At 44.8% G+C, this 21,704-nt stretch overlaps 1 protein-coding gene across 2 annotated transcripts in view; it reads left to right on the top strand.

Moving 5' to 3' along the window:
* Positions 1–21,704, top strand: part of SIPA1L2 (signal induced proliferation associated 1 like 2) — a 329,734-nt gene that overhangs the window by 159,217 nt on the left and 148,813 nt on the right. For both annotated transcript variants that reach the window (XM_077486232.1, XM_077486231.1), the window contains exon 9: positions 3,587–3,861. In XM_077486232.1, the coding sequence (XP_077342358.1) occupies positions 3,587–3,861 (275 nt within the window). The remainder of the gene's footprint in view (positions 1–3,586; positions 3,862–21,704) is intronic.

Here is a 21,704-nt window from a genome sequence, read left to right as displayed (position 1 = left end):
TTCACGTCTCCACTTCTAGTGTATTCATTGCACAATGTATTAGTATAATCCCCTTTTCCCAGTTAGCAGGGAGTTGACCCAAGAAATAAAGCTGAATGAAGAAGCAGAAAAGCTTAACAGGGCAGAGATAGAAAATGTTTCTGGACTGTTCAATGTGGCTTCAAGGTGACAAGTCTGGCTGCACAAAAATAAAAATCATTTGGCAGTTAAAACAGTGAATGTATAGTATATTATTTCAGATGTACATTTAGCTGTTTGCTTGGGGTTCCACTTTCCTGGAAATGATGCTTTGGTATCTAATTATCCAGAGCAGCTTGAATTTGGTATAATTAGTTCCTTTATTATTTTACAGTGCTAAAAGCTGGGATTTGTGTCCAATGTACAGAGGAGGTTATACTTTGTATATACAGTGCCTCAAAAAAGTATTCATAGCCCTTGAAATTTTCCACATTTTGTCATGTTGCAGCCAAAAAATGTAAGTTTTGTTGGGATTTTATGTGATAGACCAACACAAAGTGGCACATAATTGTGATGTGGAAGGAAAATGATAAATGACTTTCCACATTTTTTACAAATAAATATGTGAAAAGTGTGGCATAGGTCGACTCGAATATAAGCCGAGGCCCCTAAATTACCACAAAAAAACTGGGAAAACGTATTGACTCGTGTATAAGCCGAAGATGAGACATGCAGCAGCTACTGTTACAGCTTAAAAGAGTGGAAAAGAGGGTCAACAATGCCCATCTGCAGCTGCGTACCTCCCTGTGTACCTCCCTGTGTACCTCCCTGTGTCCATTGCAGCCTACCTGTGTCCTGTGCATGCCTCCGTGTGCCAATCTGCAGCCTCTGTGTCCTTCTGCAGCTCTGTGCCCATCTGCAGCTCCGTGTGCCATTTTGCACCGATCAGCATGTCATAAAAACATACGGCGGCCATTCCAGGATTCAAAAGCCACACCTCTCCTCCTCGTCTGTGACAGAAGGCGGCCATTCCACTGTTCAAAAGCTGCGCCTCCCTGTCTGTGATAGGCGGAACACTCAATTTCCCAGCAGTCAGTGTTCCGCCTATCACGGACATCCGCTCATCCTCATACTACGGACGAGGATGAGAGGATGTCCGTGATAGGTGGAACACTGACTGCTGGGAAATTGAGTGTTCCGCCTATCACAGACAGGGAGGCGCAGCTTTTGAACAGTGGAATGGACGCCTTCTGTCTGCATGACACGCTGATCAGGTAGGCAGACGGCGGTGACTTGAGTATAAGCCGAGGGGGGCACTTTAAGCCTAAAAAAAGGGCTGAAAATCTCGGCTTATACTCGAGTATATACGGTATGCCCCCCTGAGCCAATACTTTGTAGAATCACCTTTTGCTGCAAATACAGCTTCTAGTCTTTTTGGGTATGTCTCTATCAGCTTTGCACATGTAGAGAGTGACATTTTTTTCCCATTCTTCTTTGTAAAATAGCTCTGTCAGATTGAATGGAGAGCGTCTGTGAACAGCAATTTTCAAGTCTTGCCACAGATTCTCATTTGGATTTAGGTCTGGACTTTCACTGGGCCATTCTTACACATGAATATGCTTTGATATAAACCATCCCATTGTAGCTCTGGCTGTATGTTTAGGACCATTGTCCAGCTGGAAGGTGAACCCCGCCCCAGTCTCATGTCAAGGCATGTACTGGCCATTGGGAACACCGGGAGTTTCCCGGTGGGCCGATGGCTCACTGGGCCAGTCAGGTGCAGTCCTGGAGCTGCTCCTCACTTATAGGAATGATCGCTATTTCATTCCTATCACCAAGAAGCAGCTGCCGACACTTGCTGGAGTGAGGATTAGGCTTTCTGCTCCCTTGAACCTGGGGAGATAGACAGCTGGAAGGCTTTCCTTCCTCTCTCCCCTTATCACTTTTCACTTATCACATGACTGGAGAGAGGAAGAGAAGCTGCCTTCATTCTGGAGAGCTGTGAGTACACGTGGGATGGGAAGAAGAGGGGTGATTCCTGATGTAAGGGGGTTCTGATGGGGACCACTCTGATGTAAGGTGGTGCTGATGGGGTCCACTCTTATGTAAAGGGGTGCTGATGGGGCCACTCTGATGTGAAGGGGGTGCTGATGGGAACCACTCTGATGTAAGGGGGTGCTGATGGGGACACTCTGATGTAAGGGAGATGCTGTTGGGGACAACTCTGATGTAAGTTGGGTGCTGATGGGGAAACTCAAAATTAAAGTGGGCCGATTTGGATGAAGTCCAGGGCCAAATTTTTGTCCCAGTCCAGCCCTGCTCAAGTCTTTTGCAGACTCTAACAGGTTTTCTTCTAAGATTGCCCTGTATTTGGCTCCCTCCATCTTCCCATCCACTCTGACCAGATTCCCTGTCCCTGCTGAAGAAAAGCATCCCCACAACATGATGCTGCCACCACCATGTTTCACGGTGGGATGGTGTGTTTAGGGTGATGTGCAGTGTTAGTTTTCTACCACACATAGCGTTTTGCTTTATACCAAAAAGTGAAATTTTGGTCTCATCTGACCAGAGCACCTTCTTCCACATGTTTGCTGTGTCCCCCACATGGATTCTCCCAAACTGCAAATGGGCCTTCTTATGGCTTTCTTTCAACAGTGGCTATTTTCTTGCCTCTCTTCCATAAAGCTAGATTTGTGGAGTGCGTGACTAATAGTTGTCCTGCAGCACGGCGATCGGGGTGCGGTGTGTTTCTCTGACGCTGCATCTCCAATCGTGGTAAAGAGCCAATGATGCAGGCTCTTTACCACATGACCAGCTGTGACCAATCCCAGCGGTATGAAGGGAGCGCCAGTAAATGGCTTCCCTCGGTTTGCGTTGACAGGGAGAGACGATCGGTGGCTCTCCTGGAAGGGGGGGGGGTGTCTGCGCTGATAATCAGCACATTGATTATCATCTCAGCCCCATCAGAGGTGCCCACCACATCTGCCAATCACTGCCCATCAGAAAGCTGAAAACTGACCTGGGCAGAAAGTGGGAAAAGTGCCCTGTATTGAAGTGGTTGAATTACACAGGTGGACTCTATTTACTATTTAGGTGACTTCCGAAGGCAATTGGTTCCATTAGATTTTAGTTAGGGGTATTAGAGTAAAGGGGGCTGAATAGAAATGCCCATAAAACACTTTTCAGATATTTATTTGAAATTATGTGGCACTTTGTGTTGGTTTACCAGATAAAATCCCAATAAAATACTTTTACCTTTTTGGTTGTAACATGACAAAATGTGGAAAATTTCAAGGGGCATGAATACTTTTTCCAAGGCACTGTATGCAGTTATTAGCTATCTGCACAATGCAATTCCTTGACTTTAAATTTGCATAGTATAATAGTGCAGATACAGTGCAACATATAGTCGGGCATAGGGAAACAAGCTAAGAAATGCATAAATGTGAATGCGAGCTAAAGGAGGACACACATACCATGTTGTCAGTTCTTAATTAAGCCTAAATCATTCTATGTTGTCTATTAAAAATTGCCACCACCCTGACTATTGAGGATACAACATGCTAGGTCTAGATTGCTGTTAATTAATTGCATATATATCTTTCATTTTATTCTCTCTTATTTCTAGATAGTCACTAGAGGCTGTGAAACCAAAGAAATTACCCTGAGGAGGAACAGTCTTGGTCAGCTGGGCTTTCATGTAAATTTCGAAGGAATTGTTGCTGATGTGGAACCCTTTGGGTTTGCATGGAAAGCTGGTTTACGGCAAGGAAGTCGTTTGGTTGAGATCTGCAAAGTGGCAGTGGCAACTCTGACTCATGAACAAATGATTGACTTTCTTCGTACTTCATCGACAGTAAAAGTGGTGATTATACAACCTTTTGAAGACGGCTCACCAAGAAGGTATGTTTCCATATGGTTACATTCTTCTAAGTTCGGTTATAATTTTTGCAGTAATTGTTTTTTATTTTTTTTATTTACATAATGTTTACTTCTTTTCTTTTTCCTAAAGAAAACCTAGCCAATGCATCGCTACCTACAGACAGGTAGTAACAGAGGTGGAACAGGTCTGACAGTAATATATTGATTTATGATAAGTCATTGTCACTCCAGTATTAGACATTTCCTTTCTTCTGTAAAACTTTAAAGCAACTCATGTAAGAATTATAGAGGATGACAACGCTGAACTGTCCTTTGAAAACATTAGTTCCCTGCCTGTTATCCTGAAGCTTAGCAAGCAAGCATAGCGTTAGAATGTTATTAAACTCGTAAACTAAATAAAGAATATGTAAACCCAGCATTTCATATTTCTGAGATGTGCCTGCTGTGTCATGTACATTACTTCCTCTGTGTGAAATACCTGGTGTTCCAGCCAGTCCCTCTGCTTTCCTATCAAAAACTGACCACACTAGGCATTACATCACAGCATGGTCACTTTTTTTAGCTGTGCTGGGAACTCAGCCTGCTCTCCTCCAATGATCAGACTTGTCCTGACACACGCCCCCACCACCGACACAACCATTCACTCAAACAGACAAGTGTGCCGCTATTTCTCCTCCCCCAGCTCTCTGAGCTCCTTATACAGCTACGTTTTTTATATGTATACACAAATGTTTTCCTTTAATTTTAATTTTAAATTGAATGGGTTTTTTAAAAGGTGAGGGTTTACATATACTTTATTTAAATGTAGTAGCAACACTGACATGCTTGCTTAATTGCTGTTTCAAGTTATCCCTAATGCCCTCAATAGAACTAGAAGATCCCATCATATCCAATGTTACATATGTAGGTGCCATAGTTGCATGTGAAGAATCAACATGCACAGAAAGCCTCCTCTTTAATCTACAGCCCTGTTCTGCTTACCATCTCACTGATTGACAGCTGTTTTTCCCGTTATTGGCTCTCACATGTGTGATGTGCGCTGCGTATGCTCCCCAAGCAGGATGTTCAAGGAAGTATCTCAGAGAATGACTGCAGTGGTCAAAAGGTAACAAAGATGTTTGGGAGCAAAATTTAAAAAAAAACTTTGCAAGTATAGCTAATACAATTAATCTAGGGGGAACATTAAATAATAGCTGAGGGGTAATACTACTGTAAATATGATTGCTCTTGGTCTTTACCTTAAAATTATATAAAGAAGAACTCCAGAAATTGGCTTAGTTTAAACATTTACTTTGGCAGGGCCGGATTAACATAGGGGCTATTGGAGCTGCAGCTCCAGGCCCCTTTCTCAAGATAGGCCCATTTGCCCAAAAAAAAAAAAATAATAAAAAAAAAAAGATCGACTTCAAGGATTGTAGCTCGGCGATCAGGAGTCACAGAGACCCCAAATTTGGGGGGTAGGTAGCTAAATACCCACTCCAACACTGGTTAAAATATGGGGCTGCTATCATCTATGGTTCCGGAGATACAGGGCTGCTTGCGCCGCCTGTCAGAAGCTACATAAGGAGCGGCCAGTTTAAATACAAGCTGGAACATTCTGCAGCAGACCGAGAGGATGAGCTCGCAGAGCTCATAATAATTATTTGTATATTACTTATGATAATTAACCCCTTACCACCCAGGCCCATTCTGAGACTTCTCTTCTACATGTAAAAGTCATCATTTTTTATGCTACAAAATTATTTAGAACCCCCAAGCATTATATATTGTTTTAGCAGACACCCTATGGAATAAAATGGTGGTCTTTGCAACTTTTTATGTTACACGATATTTGCGCAGCAATTTTTCATACTTTTTTTTGGAAAGAAACTGTTTCATTCATAAAAAAAAACACTAAAGTTAGCACGATTTTTTGTTGTATTCTAAGCAATGCTTTACATTTTTTTACAGTTTACATGTTTAGAGTTACAGAGGAGGTCTAGTGCTAGAATTATTGCTCTCGCTCTAACGATCATAGCGTATGTAACCTGTGTGTATCTGGCTCTGATACTAACCAGTGCCAACCCAGGGACTGACTAGTATCTCTCCCCAGCCTGTCCCCACACACCCTCTCACCTGCTGACCTATGATTGGGGCAATCACTCCCGCAGTGCTATTGTGTTCTGCCAGTGAATACAATGATTAGAGTTGCTAACTGTAGCTGGCAGCACTGATTGTTTTGGGGAAAATCTGACAGGCTGGTTGTACTCAAGTCGGTTAATAGGTTGACTTGTGTAAAACGAGCTAGCCCATACATATATCAACTATGGCTGGTCTCTGCTTAATTGGTGTAATTTCAATCCATGTATGGCCCGCTTAACCACTACACAGTCCCTAAACATCCTTCCACAGACCTTTACATTTTCCTTCCCAGGTTACTTCATCCTCCTCTCCTATACATAGTGCCCACTGTCATACTCTCCACACTTCTCTCCTATACATAGTGCCCACTGTCATACCCTCCACACCAGTGGCGGCTGGTGAAGTTTTAAGATGGGGGGGCGCTAGACCACGCCCACCCTTTTGACCCATCCCACTTCTCATAAGCCCCACCCATTATAGAATCCACCAACTCCGTCCCCTGTAGTACATCATATACAAGGCTCTACATTATACACAGGGCTCTATACTTCATATACCAGGCTCTACATTATAGACAGGGCTCTGTACATCATATACCAAGCTCTACATTATACACCAGGTTCTAATGACACATCAATATGTCTGACAGCCCAGCCACACTCCTCGTTCACCAGAGAGAAAAAAACAGGAAACACAAAAAAGGTGCTCGGGAAACAGCAATAGGCAGAGGTCACCGCAGACAATGAAGTACAAGAAAGCCTAATAAAATAAAACAAATACAGTCATCACATTTAGTGACTTCAATAATGCAATATCTTACATGTTTGCCTTTGGTGGTGTGATCAGAGGGATGGTGATGATCAGAGACAGAGGGATGGAGGTGGGGTGGGGAGTTGGATCAGTGGTGGGTGGGATGGGATCAGAGACAAAGGGATGGATCAGGGACAGAGGGGTGGTGGGATGGATCAGGGACAGGGGGATGGTGGGTGGGATGGATCATGGACAGAGGGATGGGTGGGTGGGATGGATCAGGGACAGAGGGATGGGTGGATGGATCAGGGACAGAAGGATGGTGGGATGGATCAGGGACAGAGGGATGGGTGGGTGGGATGGATCAGGGACAGAGGGATGGATAGGTGGGATGGATCGGGGACAGAGGGGTGGGATGGATCAGGGACAGAAGGATGGTGGGATGGATCAGGGACATAGAGATGTTGGGTAGGATGGATCAGGGACATAGATATGGTTGGTGGGATGGATCAGGGACAGAGAGATGGTGGGTGGGATGGATCAGGGACAGAGAGATGGTGGGTGGGATGGACCAGGGACAGAGAGATGGTAGGTGGGATGGATCAGGGACAGAAGGATGGTGGGATGGATCAGGGACAATGAGATGGTGGGTGGGATGGATCAGGGACAGAGATATGGTTGGTGGGATGGACCAGGGACAGAGAGATGTTAGGCGGGATGGATCAGGGACAGAAGGACGGTGGGATGGATCAGGGACAGAGAGATGGTGGGTGGGATGGATCAGGGACAGAGATACAGTGGTGTGAAAAAGTGTTTGCCCCCTTCCTCATTTCCTGTTCCTTTGCATGTTTGTCACACTTAAAGTGGTTGTATGGTCAATTTTTTAACTTTTACCTACAGGAAAGCCTATAATAAGGCTTACCTGTAGGTAAAAAAAATATCTCCTAAACCTGTACGGTTTAGGAGATATTCCCCTCGGTATGCGCCGCTGACTGCAGCGGCGCATGCGCACAAGGGGGTTCTCTCCGTGAAAATCCGGCAGCGCTCGTGCGGCCGGACTGAAATCTCCCGCGCGCATGCGTGGGAGTGACGATATCGCGGCTCCGGCCACTCACAGCGCCGGAGCCGCGATACCCGGAAGAGACGCCGAGGGAGCATGTCGGCTCCCTCGGTGTGGATCGGGCCAGATGTCGGGGCCTCGTTCTAAGGTAAGTATTTCATAATGAGCTAGTATACGGTGCATACTAGCTCATTATGCATTTTGCTTTGCAGGTTTAAAAAAATAAATTAAAAAATTGCGGGTTTACTACCGCTTTAAGTGTTTCGGAACATCAAACAAATTTAAACCATAGTCAAGGACAACACAAGTAAACACAAAATGCAATTTGTAAATGAAGGTGTTTATTATTAAAGGTGAAAAAAAATCCAAACCATCATGGCCCTGTGTGAAAAAGTGATTGCCCCCCTTGTTAAAACATACTATAACTGTGGTTGTCCACACCTGAGTTCAATTTCTCTAGCCACACCCAGGCCTGATTATTGCCACACCTGTTCACAATCAAGGCATCACTTAAATAGGAGCTGCTTGACACAGTAAGGTCCACCAGAAGATCCTTAAGGCTGGGTTTACACCATAGCGATGCGGGAACGCCGCAAATCCGCTGCGTTTTCCCGCATCGCATGCCTCCCGCCGGCAGTTCACACTGCCCTATGCGGACTGCTGGGAGTGTCAATGAAATGTTAATGACACCCCCAGATCCATCCGCATATCGCAGTGCGATCTGCACACTCGCACAGGAATCGGATCGCATGGTGTGAACACCCATGCGATCCGATTCTGCTGTGGACCAAAAAAAGGGTCCCGTGCGAGTTTGCGGCGGGAGCGATGCGAATTCAGCCATACTATCTGTATGGCTGAACTCGCATCTCTACGGAGATCGGATGTGATTTGCACTGCAGTGCGGTGCGAATAACATCCGGATCTCTCACCCGCAGCTGTGTGAACCGGACCTAAAAGCTACACATCATGCCGAGACCCAAAGAAATTCAGGAACAATTGAGAAAGAAAGTAATTGAGATCTATCAGTCTGGAAAGGGTTATAAAGCCATTTCCAAAGCTTTGGGAATCCAGCGAACCACAGTGAGAGTCATTATCCACAAATGGCGAAGACATGGAACAGTGGTGAACCTTCCCAGGAGTGGCCGGCAGCCCAAAATTACCCCAAGAGCGCAGTGACGACTCATCCAAGAGGTCACAAAAGACCCCACAACAACGTCCAAGGAACTTGCCTCAGTTAAGGTCAGCGTTCATGCCTCCACCATCAGGAAAAGACTGGGCAAAAATGGCCTGCATGGCAGAGTTCCAAGGAGAAAACCACTGCTGAGCAAAAAGAACATCAAAGCTCGTCTCAATTTCTCCACAACACATCTTGATGATCCCCAAGACTTTTGGGACAACATTCTGTGGACCGATGAGACAAAAGTGGAACTCTTTGGAAGGTGTGTGTCCAAGTATATCTGGCATAGAAGGAACACTGCATTTCATAAAAAGAACATTATACCAACAGTAAAATATGGTGGTGGTAGTGTGATGGTCTGGGGCTGTTTTGCTGCTTCAGGACCTGGAAGACTTGCCGTGATAAAAGGAACTATGAATTCTGCTGTCTACCAAGAGATCCTGAAGGAGAATGTCCGACCATCTGTTCGTGTACTCAAGCTGAAACGAACTTGGGTTCTGCAGCAGGACAATGATCCTAAACACACCAGCAAGTCCACCACCGAATGGCTGAAGAAAAACAAAATGAAGACTTTGGAGTGGCCTAGCCAAAGTCCTGACCTGAATCCTATTGAGATGTTGTGGTATGACCTTAAAAAGGCCGTTCATGCTCGAAAACCCTCTAATGTAACTGAATTAGGACAATTCTGCAAAGATGAGTGGGCCAAAATTCCTCCAGGACGCTGTAAAAGCCTCATTGCACGTTATCGCAAACGCTTGGTTGCAGTTGTTGCTGCTAAGGGTGGCCCAACCAGTTATTAGGTTTAGGGGGCAATCACTTTTTCACACAGGGCCATGATGGTTTGGATTTTTTTTCACCTTTAATAATAAACACCTTCATTTACAAATTGCATTTTGTGTTTACTTGTGTTGTCCTTGACTATTGTTTAAATTGGTTTGATGTTCTGAAACACTTAAGTGTGACAAACATGCAAAGGAACAGGAAATGAGTAAGGGGGCAAACACTTTTTCACACCACTGTATGGTTGGTGGGATGGATCAGGGACAGAGAGATGGTGGGTGGGATGGATCAGGGACAGAGATATGGTTGGTGGGATGGATCAGGGACAGAGAGATGGTGGGTGGGATGGACCAGGGACAGAGAGATGGTAGGTGGGATGGATCAGGGACAGAAGGACGGTGGGATGGATCAGGGACATTGAGATGGTGGGTGGGATGGATCAGGGACAGAGATGTGGTTGGTGGGATGGATCAGGGACAGAGAAATGGTGGGTGGGATGGATCAGGGACAGAGAGATTGTAGGTGGGATGGATCAGGGACAGAAGGATGGTGGGATGGATCAGGGACAGAGAGATGGTAGGTGGGATGGATCTGAGACAGAAGGATGGTGGGTGGGTGGGATGGATCTGAGACAGAGAGATGGTGGGTGGGATGGATCAGGGACAGAAGGATGGTTGGTGGGTGGGATGGATCAGGGATCAGGGACAGAGAGCTGGTGGGTGGGATGAATCAGGGACAGAGGGATGGTGGGTGGGTGGGATGGATCAGGGACAGAGAGCTGGTGGGTGGGATGAATCAGGGACAGAGGGATGGTGGGTGGGTGGGATGGATCAGGGATCAGGGACAGAGAGATGGTGGGTGGGATGGATCAGGGACAGAAGGATGGTGGGTGGGTGGGATGGATCAGGGACAGAGAGCTGGTGGGTGGGATGAATCAGGAACAGAGGGATGGTGGGTGGGTGGGATGGATCAGGGACAGAGAGCTGGTGGGTGGGATGAATCAGGGACAGAGGGATGGTGGGTGGGTGGGATGGATCAGGGATCAGGGACAGAGAGATGGTGGGTGGCATGAATCAGGGACAGAGGGGTGGGTGGGTGGGGGGAGGCTTTATATGGGCTGTGTGTTTCACCAGAGCCTCCACTGACACTGCCAAACCAAGACACAGCAACACCAGTGGAGATAATAGAAGCATTGTGACGATCAGCACTTGATAAACACACAGCCTGTGTAAAACCTCCCCCTCCATCCATCCTGTAGAAATAAGGAGACTGGCCTTGTGTGATTGTCAGTGATTCTAATATCTCCACTGGTGTTGCTGTGCCTCGTTTGGCTGTCAGTGGAATCATTCAGCTCTGCCCCCCTCCTGTGGATTTCCAGCATCTACCTTGTTGTTGTTTCATAGCGCAGGAGTTCACTCCTCTGCTCCTCTGCTCCTCCGCTCGGCGCACTGGTCTGACACAGGGGAAGACCGGAAGTGACAGACTAACTAGTCTGTCACTCAAAGCCCATAGCATAGTAAACCTATGGGCGCCGGGCGGATGCAGATCGGCACTTTTAATTGCGCCACAAGGCGGGTTAAAACCCCGCAAATGAAGCGCCGCGTCTGCAATCTTGTGATTGCGTTGACGTGGCGCTTCACATAGTGCACTGTGTCCAGCGCTGCACTGTGTCCGGCGCTCGTACACAGTGCACTTAAGGACTTTTTTTCATTTTTTTTTTTTTTAAAGGGCCATTTAAAAAAAAATATATTTTATTTTTTATTTTTTTGTGACTGCCTGGAGGGGGGGGGGGCGGCGCCGGGGCGCCCCCTATGGGCGGGCCGCCACTGCTCCACACTCCTCTCCTATACATAGTGCCCACTGTCATACCTCCAACACTTCTCTCCTATACATAACGCCCGCTGTCATATCCTACACACTCCTCTCCTGTACATAGTGCCCACTGTCATACACTTCTCTCCTGTACATAGTGCCCACTGTTGTACCCTCCACACTCCTCTCCTATACATAGTGCCCACCATCATACCCTCCACACTTCTCTCCTGTACATACTACTCACTGTCATACCCTCCACACTCCTCTCCTATACATAGTACCCACTGTCATACCTCCAACACTTCTCTCCTATACATAGTGCCCACTGTCATACCCTTCACACTCCTCTCCTGTACATACTACTCACTGTCATACCCTCCACACTCCTCTCCTGTACATAGTGCCTACTGTCATACCTCCAACACTTCTCTCCTATACATAGTGCCCACTGTCATACCCTCCAAACTCCTCTCCTATACATAGTGCCCACTGTCATACCTCCAACACTCCTCTCCTGTACATACTACTCACTGGCATACCCTCCACACTCCTCTCCTGTACTTAGTGCCCAATGTCATACCCTCTACACTCTTCTGCTGTGCATACTGCCCACTGTCATACCCCTCACACTCCTCTCCTGTACATAGTGCCCACTGCTAGACCCTCCACATTCCTCTCCCTCACCTGCACATACTTCCCACCATACATACTCCTCCCCTATGCCTCTTACCCACAAAAACTGTTCTTTAAAATTATGCTGAATATCCTCAATGTTACCAGCTCTAGAATGGGCACACTTTTGTCAGTTCAACTAAAGGAAATCTCACAGTCCTCATATTTGTTCTGCCCCATTATTAGTACTTATTTAATTTTGTAATTACTATTGTAATATATAGAGGAACACAGGGGATGTCAGCTACTCTAAATATAGCACTTGTAGAAAAAAGTGTCCCTGAAATTATTTTTCAAATGTTGACAACTATGCACTTAGGCCCTGCCCAAGGGCCACAGGGTAAGTAGGGGCCCCATGAGAGGCTCCTGTGATATTAAAGCAGTAGTAAACTTTTCTAAAATTACTACTTTTTAGAGGCCCTGGGGTAGGTTATGCCATAATGTACGAGTATGCCCAGCATATTAGCACATTAGGGCACACTTAAATTGTCAGACTGAGCCCTCCAGTGCTGTGCTGTGATCATTCCAGCGGGGCCCGGGCACTTCCATCTTCACCTGGTCTTCCTTCTGGGTTCTGTGCCTTCAGTCACTTGCCTTGGCCAGGCTGCACTGATGTCACTCCCACACATCCTCATGTGCATCCTCTTTCTCTCATCCCCTCTTTCTCTCATCCCCCCTTTCTCTCTCATCCTCCCTCCCTTACCCCTCACACCTCTTTCATCCCCTTTCTCTCTCTCTGTCTTTCTCTCTCTCTCATCATCAAAAAATAGTTAGCATTTTTATTTAGTTATTGTTTATAAAAGGCCCCACCAAAATCCTCAGCACCAGGCCCATGATGTTCTTAATCTGGCCCTGTACTTTGGGCCAGTGTAGCGCCTACCCCTGCAGGAGCTGTTGCCGATGATGGGACCTCTGTTCTGCCACGAGTGTCTTAAAACTGCTTGGTCCCCACTGACACACCCAGTTAGAGATAGGGGGCCGCTCACATCTGGATAACTTAAGTGTTAGTAGATCAACATGATATAATAATACACATAAATTAGGCCACAGACTAACACATGGTCAGGCTCTTTTTCACTTATTCACCTGTGTGGAGTCGCCGTGGTGTTTAAACAGGATTATCCAGAGTGGACTGTGTTTTTTCATTTTTTAACCCTTTCAGTTTTGGGATTAATGATCTGTATAGAAAAGCCAATACCAGCGGTTGATTTCTACTGATATGGACTTATATATACGATCGAATGAATTGATATACAATTTATATACATTTTTTTGTTTTACAACATTTTTATTGAAGTTTTAAAATACATAACAGAGAAAAGATCAACAGTTGCAGACACAGCCGCTTGTTACAAGGAACAATCAAGAAATATACTTAACAAAATACAATGTTGAAATGATTACAGTAGGTCTGGCTTTGTTATTATCATATACGATGTAGGTCACTGTAGATGCAGAAATCATATATCTAAAGAGTTAGATCAGTAATCAAATTATAGAACATTGAAAGGATATAGAGATCAATAGTTTGGACATAGTTTAAGCCAGGCATAAAGACAGCTTAGTATTCGAACATATTTCTAAGGAGTCCATGAGGAAAATATATATTTATTTATAGGGGTTTTGAGAGAGAATACGGGTTCTATATAACGTGGAGATAAGCTAAGTTTGGAAGATATAAGAGGGAAAAGAAAGGGAAGGTCGAGATCAGCATGTGTGTTTGTAAAAAAAAAGGTCAATCAGAAAGCATCTGTAAGTTACCAGGATGTCCTATTAAGCAGTCATGTGAGGATCCTACGATATGCCGCCGTCATACGGAAATGTATCCAGCAGGTCCACGTTTGCGTGAATTTAGGCAGGGTTTCTTTCGCCTGGTGGATAAGTTCCTCCATAACTGCCGTTTTATTTATACGTATGATCCACTCTTTGAGGGATGGCGGTTCAGTGGATTTCCACCTGTTGGGTATACACATGTTCGCAGCCATGATCATGTGCATGGTCAAGGATCTTAGGTATGAGCGTGTGGGAGAGGGGAGGTGTAATAACATTTGTGCCGGGGAGTATTCTAGGGAGGATGTGGTTACTTGTTGGGTAATACGCAAAATCAAATAGATGGTGCTGCGCTCCCTTAAATCAATAAGTTAAATGAATTAATCTATAAAAACGTGAACAAATAAATAAATGTACATAAAGTATCAGTGAATAGACTCTGATTAACGTGACCAATCGTGATCGGTGATTAAAGTGACTAGTGCAAGCAAGAGTTACAATATAAAATAAATATATATATGTGCAAAACCTAAAAATCGCATCAACCAAAACAAGGTTGCATAAAAACACACGGTGATGGTGATGAATACAGATAAGTAAAATATCTCACAGAGTGTATGTACAATATCAAAAAGAAACTCAATAGTAGTGAATCACTCAGTGCAATTCGAAATAAATAAGTCTCTTAAACTGCGAAATAAATTAAAGGTGACATAGGATCCATAAAGTGCTTCTCGTAGTAACAGGTGCAACAAAACGCCAAATGTGCACACTCTAGTGTCTCTTCAGTGTCCCGCACGTAACAGTTAGGGTGGCCCCTTACCTTACTGCTGTAAGGTAAACAGCATATATAGACCAGGGTCTCAGATGGTAAAAGCGGTGTGCCCTTTTACCATCTGAGACCCTGGTCTCCATATGCTGTTTACCTTACAGCAGTAAGGTAAGGGGCCACCCTAACTGAGTGATTCACTACTATTGAGTTTCTTTTTGATATTGTACATACACTCTGTGAGATATTTTACTTATCTGTATTCATCGCCATCACCGTGTGTTTTTATGCAACCTTGTTTTGGTTGATGCGATTTTTAGGTTTTGCACATATATATATTTATTTTATATTGTAACTCTTGCTTGCACTAGTCACTTTAATCACCGATCACGATTGGTCACGTTAATTAGACATGTGCATTCGTTTTCGTCCGAATGCATTTTCGTCCGAATTTCAGCTATTTTCGTTTTCGTTTTGACAAACGATAACGAAAGCACAAAATCCGAAAAACGAAAGATCCGACATAAATAAATGCTTTATTTTCATTTTCATTGTTACAACAGTTCGATATAGAATAGGAGATTTGACATGACTCTGACAACAATCTGTGTCTATAGAACCTGTGTTCGAATGTGCCTAACCTTACCTCTATTAGTCCAAGATTATATAGAGAAAATATTCGACAGAGAAAAAAGATTTGACAGAGAGAAAAGATTCTGCAAGATACTGTCCTAAAAAGTGTTTGGGGACCCGGGTCCTGCCCCAGGGGACATGGATCAATGCAAAAAAAAGTTTTAAAAACGGCCGTTTTTTCGGGAGCAGTGATTTTAATAATGATTAAAGTGAAACAATAAAAGTGTAATATTCCTTTAAATTTCGTAGGGGGGGGGGTTGTCTATAGTATGCCTGTGAAGGGGCGCATGTTTCCCGTGCTTAGAATTGTCCCTGCACAAAGTGTCATTTATGCAGGAAAAAAAGTCCTTTAAAATCACTGGCAGCTATTATGAATTGTCGGCTCCCGTAATACAGAGAACACTCATTGAAAGTCATTGATAAAAAAATAAATAAATAAATAAATAAATAAAAAAAGCATGGGGGTCCCCCAAATTCAATTACCAGGCCCTTCAGGTCTGGTATGGATATTAAGGGGAACCCTGCCTCAAATTTAAGAAAAAATTTGACGTGGGGTTCCCCCTAAATATCCATAACCAGACCCTTCAGGTCTGGTATGGATATTAAGGGGAACCCCGCGTCAAATTTAAAAAAAAATTGACGTGGGGTTCCCCCTAAAAATCCATACCAGACCCTTTATCCGAGCACGCAACCTGGCAGGCCGCAGGAAAAGAGGGGGGGACGAGAGAGCGGCCCCCCCTCCCTCCTGAACCGTACCAGGCCACATGCCGTCAACATTGGGAGGATGCTTTGGGGGTCTGTGACCCCTCAAAGCACCTTGTCCCCATGTTGATGAGGACAATGGCCTCATCCCCACAACCCTGGCCGGTGGTTGTGGAGGTCTGCGGGCGGGGGGCTTATCAGAATCTGGAAGCCCCCTTTAACAAGGGGACCCCCAGATCCCGCCCCCCCGTTTGAAATGGTAAGGGGGTACAAAAGTACCCCTACCATTTCACAAAGAAAGTGTAAAAAATGGTTAAATAAAACAAACACACTTTTGAAAAATTCCTTTATTAAAAATAAAAAAATAAAAAAAGATTCCAGCGGCGGTAATCCACTCTTGCTATCCAGCGACGGACAGTCATCCTTCCAGCGATGTCTCATCTCATCCAGCGCAGCAAATCCATCCTTCTTCTGTCTCCGTGTAGGAGACACTGCAGGCATTCCGGCGGCTGACGTTTCTTATATACGGAGGGCAGGGCCACCCGTCACCTGACCCCGCCCCCCTCTGACGCAAGGGGAAACCCGGGGTTCCCTGTGACGTATGGGTGACCCCGCACCCCTCTGATGTAACACAGGCAGGTTTCCGTTACATCAGAGGGGGGCGGGGTCACCTATACGTCACGGGGAACCCCGGGTTTCCCCTTGCGTCAGAGGGGGGCGGGGTCAGGTGACGGGTGGCCCTGCCCTCCGTATATAAGAAACGTCAGCCGCCGGAATCCTTGCAGTGTCTCCTCCACGGAGACAGAAGAAGGATGGATCGCTGCGCTGGATGAGATTAGACATCGCTGGAGAGATGATCGTCCGTCGCTGGATAGCAAGAGTGGATTACCACCTCTGGAATCTTTTTTTTATTTTTTTATTTTTAATAAAGGAATTTTTCAAAAGTGTGTTTGTTTTATTTAACCATTTTTTACACTTTCTTTGTGAAATGGTAAGGGTACTTTTGTACCCCCTTACCATTTCAAACAGGGGGGGGGCCGGGATCTGGGGGTCCCCTTGTTAAAGGGGGCTTCCAGATTCTGATAAGCCCCCCGCCCGCAGACCTCCACAACCACCGGCCAGGGTTGTGGGGATGAGGCCCTTGTCCTCATCAACATGGGGACAAGGTGCTTTGAGGGGTCACAGACCCCCAAAGCATCCTCCCAATGTTGACGGCATGTGGCCTGGTACGGTTCAGGAGGGAGGGGGGCCGCTCTCTCGTCCCCCCCTCTTTTCCTGCGGCCTGCCAGGTTGCATGCTCGGATAAAGGGTCTGGTATGGATTTTTAGGGGGAACCCCACGTCAATTTTTTTTAAAATTTGACGCGGGGTTCCCCTTAATATCCATACCAGACCTGAAGGGTCTGGTTATGGATATTTAGGGGGAACCCCACGTCAAATGTTTTCTTAAATTTGAGGCAGGGTTCCCCTTAATATCCATACCAGACCTGAAGGGCCTGGTAATTGAATTTGGGGGACCCCCACGCTTTTTTTTTAAATTTATTTATTTATTTTTTTATCAATGACTTTCAATGAGTGTTCTCTGTATTACGGGAGCCGACAATTCATAATAGCTGCGAGTGATTTTAAAGGACTTTTTTTCCTGCATAAATGACACTTTGTGCAGGGACAGTTCTAAGCACGGGAAACATGCGCCCCTTCACAGGCATACTATAGACAACCCCCCCTACGAAATTTAAAGGAATATTACACTTTTATTGTTTCACTTTAATCATTATTAAAATCACTGCTCCCGAAAAAACGGCCGTTTTTAAAACTTTTTTTTGCATTGATCCATGTCCCCTGGGGCAGGACCCAGGTCCCCAAACACTTTTTAGGACAGTAACTTGCAAATTAGCCTTTAAAATGAGCACTTTAGATTTTGAACGTTGGAGTCCCATAGACTTTAATAGGGTTCTAAAGTATGCTATATACTAGCTCCGTCGAATCTTCTTTATACATTCGACAGACACCATAAGCCTTCAAAGACAGATTCGACCGTGATTCATGTGGATTTTCGGACGAATGCAATTTTTGAACGAAAAACGAAATAAATAAAAACGAATTTCCGGAGTAACTAAATAAATTAAGTTTTCAGACGAAAACGAAATTCCGAAACGAAATATTTTACTCTGCACATGTCTAACGTTAATCAGAGTCTATTCACTGATACTTTATGTACATTTATTTATTTGTTCACGTTTTTATAGATTAATTCATTTAACTTATTGATTTAAGGGAGCGCAGCACCATCTATTTGATTTTGCGTTATACTTTTCAGTGGTAGGGTCTATACCTCTGTCGGTGTTCTGCTGCAACCCTAATTTGGTTTTAGGTAGATTATATTTACGATAGCGCAGGGATATTTTTACTGTCACTTGTTGGGTAATGTTATGTACTTCCCTCCAAAATGGTTGGATTTTGGGACATGACCACCATATGTGAATTAGAGATCCAAACTCCATATTGCAGCACCAAAAGAGTGGGGAAATGGTTGGGTATATGTAATGCAATTTAGATGGTGTTCTATACCATCGGGACAATAGTTTGAATGCATTCTCTTGAGCATAAACATTCAGGGATCCTTCATGCACCACTGTATAGATATGCGTCCAATTTTTCTCCGTAACCTTAGGCCGCGTACACACGGGCGGATTGTCTGCCCAACTAAGTTCGGCAGACAATCCGACAGACAGTCCGTTCAAAATTAGCATGAACGGACTTGACCACACACGATGAGCAGACAGTCCGCTGAAAGCGTGCGTGATGACGTGTACAGCACGTACGACGGGACTAGAAAAACGACGTCCTATACACTGCAATGCAACCTTCGGCCGTGTAAACCCTTTCTGAGCATGCGCCATACTTAGTCCGTCCAACTTGCCTACACACGAGCGGACTGTCCGCTGAAACCAAGTTTGGACGGACAAAACCAAGTTTGAACGGACTGTCTTACGGAAATTCCGTAAGACTTTGTTCGTCAGACTGTCCGCTGAAAAAGTCCACTGAAGCCCACACACGAGCGGATTGTCCGCTGAAACACTGTTCAGCGGACTAAGTTGGGCAGACAGTCCGCCCGTGTGTACGCGGCCTTAAGCGAAAGGTCTTTTTACCATTTATCTGTAGCCCAATGCTCAGAAAGGGTCTGGTTGGGGAATAGAAGATTATATGAGAAAGAGATTAAGTGCCTTTGTGGTTCGTTTTTCAGACACATTACCTCAAAGGGGGTTTTTGGTCTCGTCCAATCATAGGTTTTGACGCTTATGTTTAGAAATCCTAATTTGTTGATATGTCCATGGTAAAAAATTTGTGCCGTTTAGTTTGAGCACTAGGGCATCAAAGGAAGTGGGCGGTTGGTGTCAAAAAAATGTTCAGCCCGGACCGTGTCGTGTGGCCAGACGTCTAGTAGAAAAGAGGGTTGCATACCGGGTATGAATGCAGGATTCATTCTAAGCGGAGTCATGGGTTCCATGATAGAGGAGAGGTGGAATTTGTCGCAGAGTTGTCGGAAGGTGTTCAGTGTCGGGGATATAATTGGATGACCCTCGTATTCTGGAGGGATGTGTTTCCTGTGTAACCAAGGAGTTTGGGCTATCGGTATTGAGGATAGCGAGTCTTCCACTTTGACCCATGCTTTTTGTGCGGGGTGAAAATTCCAATCTATAATTCTGGTCAGTTGACAGGTAGGTAGTATGAGTTTGGTAGTTTAATTGGAAGCGTTTGAAAAAGGTACAGTATTCTAGGTAAGATGTTCATCTTCATAATAGCAGCTCTGCCAAACCAGGAAAAGACTCCGATAGACCAGTTGGCAAGGTCACGTTTAATGTTACGTAAGAGAGGCAAGTAATTCTCTGAGTATAAGTTTGTCAATGATGTGGGTAATTGTATACCTAGATATGTGAGACTGTTACATGTCCACTTAAAGGCAAAGTTAATTTGACATAGCTTATATAGTTCTGCGGGTAGAGAGATATTTAGGGCGTTAGTTTGGAGAAGTTTATCTGGAGATTTAATAATTTTTTAAAGTGGTCTAAAATTTGAAGCAGATTAGGGATAGACGTCAAGGGTTCAGATAGAAACATAAGTATGTCATCAGCAAATGCTGCCATTTTAAACGTGGATCCTCTGATCTCTATGACCTTTATGTCGGGGTTGTCTCTAATATTGCGTAGAAGAGGTTCAAGAGTGAGCACAAAGATCAGAGGGGATAGTGGACAGCCTTGACGTGTACCGTTCGTGATGGAGAAGGCATTCGATAGGTGACCGTTAACTTGAACCTTGGCCGTTGGAACTGAATATAATAGACTGATATAATTAAGCATCTGGCGGGGGGGGGGAGTCCAATCATGTGTAGGGTTTCCATCATGTAGTCCCAGTTCACTCTATCGAATGCCTTCTCCGCGTCTAAGGATAAGAAAAAACCTTTGTGCTTTTGGGAAGTAATCCAATGATGAATATTGAGTGCTTTAAGGGTTATATACATTTTTTTACATATATTATTTTAGTTGGCGCAGCTCTTTAACAGTTTTTTTGCTATTTCTAGTGTGTGTATCCCACATGAGCTGCGGCCTGTAGATACATTTAGTTTATGTTGATAATAATTTGTCCACAATTATTGGTGTTGAGCGCAGTTTTTTTCTTTTTCTATGTGCGTGTTCTGAGGTTAAATAAATGTATTATGTCAAAGCAGGTAAATAGTGCCAGACTTAGCATCAAACAATAAAACACTTTAATGTTTCAGAACCAAGTAAAAAAAACACTGGTTTATAACTGGACACATTAACTAAACTGCTACAGTTTTACATCAAGTTTAAAGTGAGATATCTATTAGTGAGTGAAGTTAGGCTCAATGATAATGTTCTTGAGTACACTATCTATAATGATACCCCATGTGCAGGTACGTGTAATGCCCCGTACACACGAGCGGACTTTTCAACATCCAAAGTCCGAAGGACCGAGTCCGTCAGACTATCCGATCGTGTGTGGGCTGCAACGGACTTTTGATTCGCCAAAGTCTGACGGACTTTAGAAATGAAGCATGCTTCAAATTTTCCCGAAGGAACTCCGCCGGACCCGGTCCCCTTCGAAAACTCCGCTCGTGTGTATGCTACTCCGACGGACTAAAACCGACGCTAGGGCAGCTATTGGCTACTGGCTATGAACTTCCTTATTCGAGTCAGGTCGTACGTCATCACGTTCGAATCCGTCGGAGTTTAGTGTGATCGTGTGTGGCCAAGTCCGTTCGGCCGAAAAGTCTGTCAGAACTCCGGCGGAACTCCGGCGGAACTCCTTTGGAAGTCTGTCGGACATAAGTCCTCTCGTGTGTACGGGGCATAAGTGTTACTGAGTAGGATACCCCTAGATGGTGGTGTCATGTGTACCTGGTGTCTTAAGGTTAGAGTTGGCAGGCTTGTGGTGGGGCTCTTCTGTGGATGGTACGCATGTCTCTTTAAGTGTGTGTGGGAAATAGTTATTAACTTATACAGAGCTAGCTCTTTCATGGATCCTGGGGAGTGAGTGGGGGAAAGTAGGAGCCCTACACATACCCGTAACTCGATTTGTGACACATATGGGCGG

The sequence above is a fragment of the Lithobates pipiens genome, unplaced genomic scaffold, assembly GCF_037356315.1.
Source record: "Lithobates pipiens isolate NorthernLeopardFrog02 unplaced genomic scaffold, aLitPip1_a1.2 Scaffold_18, whole genome shotgun sequence".
Classification (NCBI taxonomy): domain Eukaryota; kingdom Metazoa; phylum Chordata; class Amphibia; order Anura; family Ranidae; genus Lithobates; species Lithobates pipiens.
This window is presented reverse-complemented; position numbering and strand designations above follow the sequence as displayed.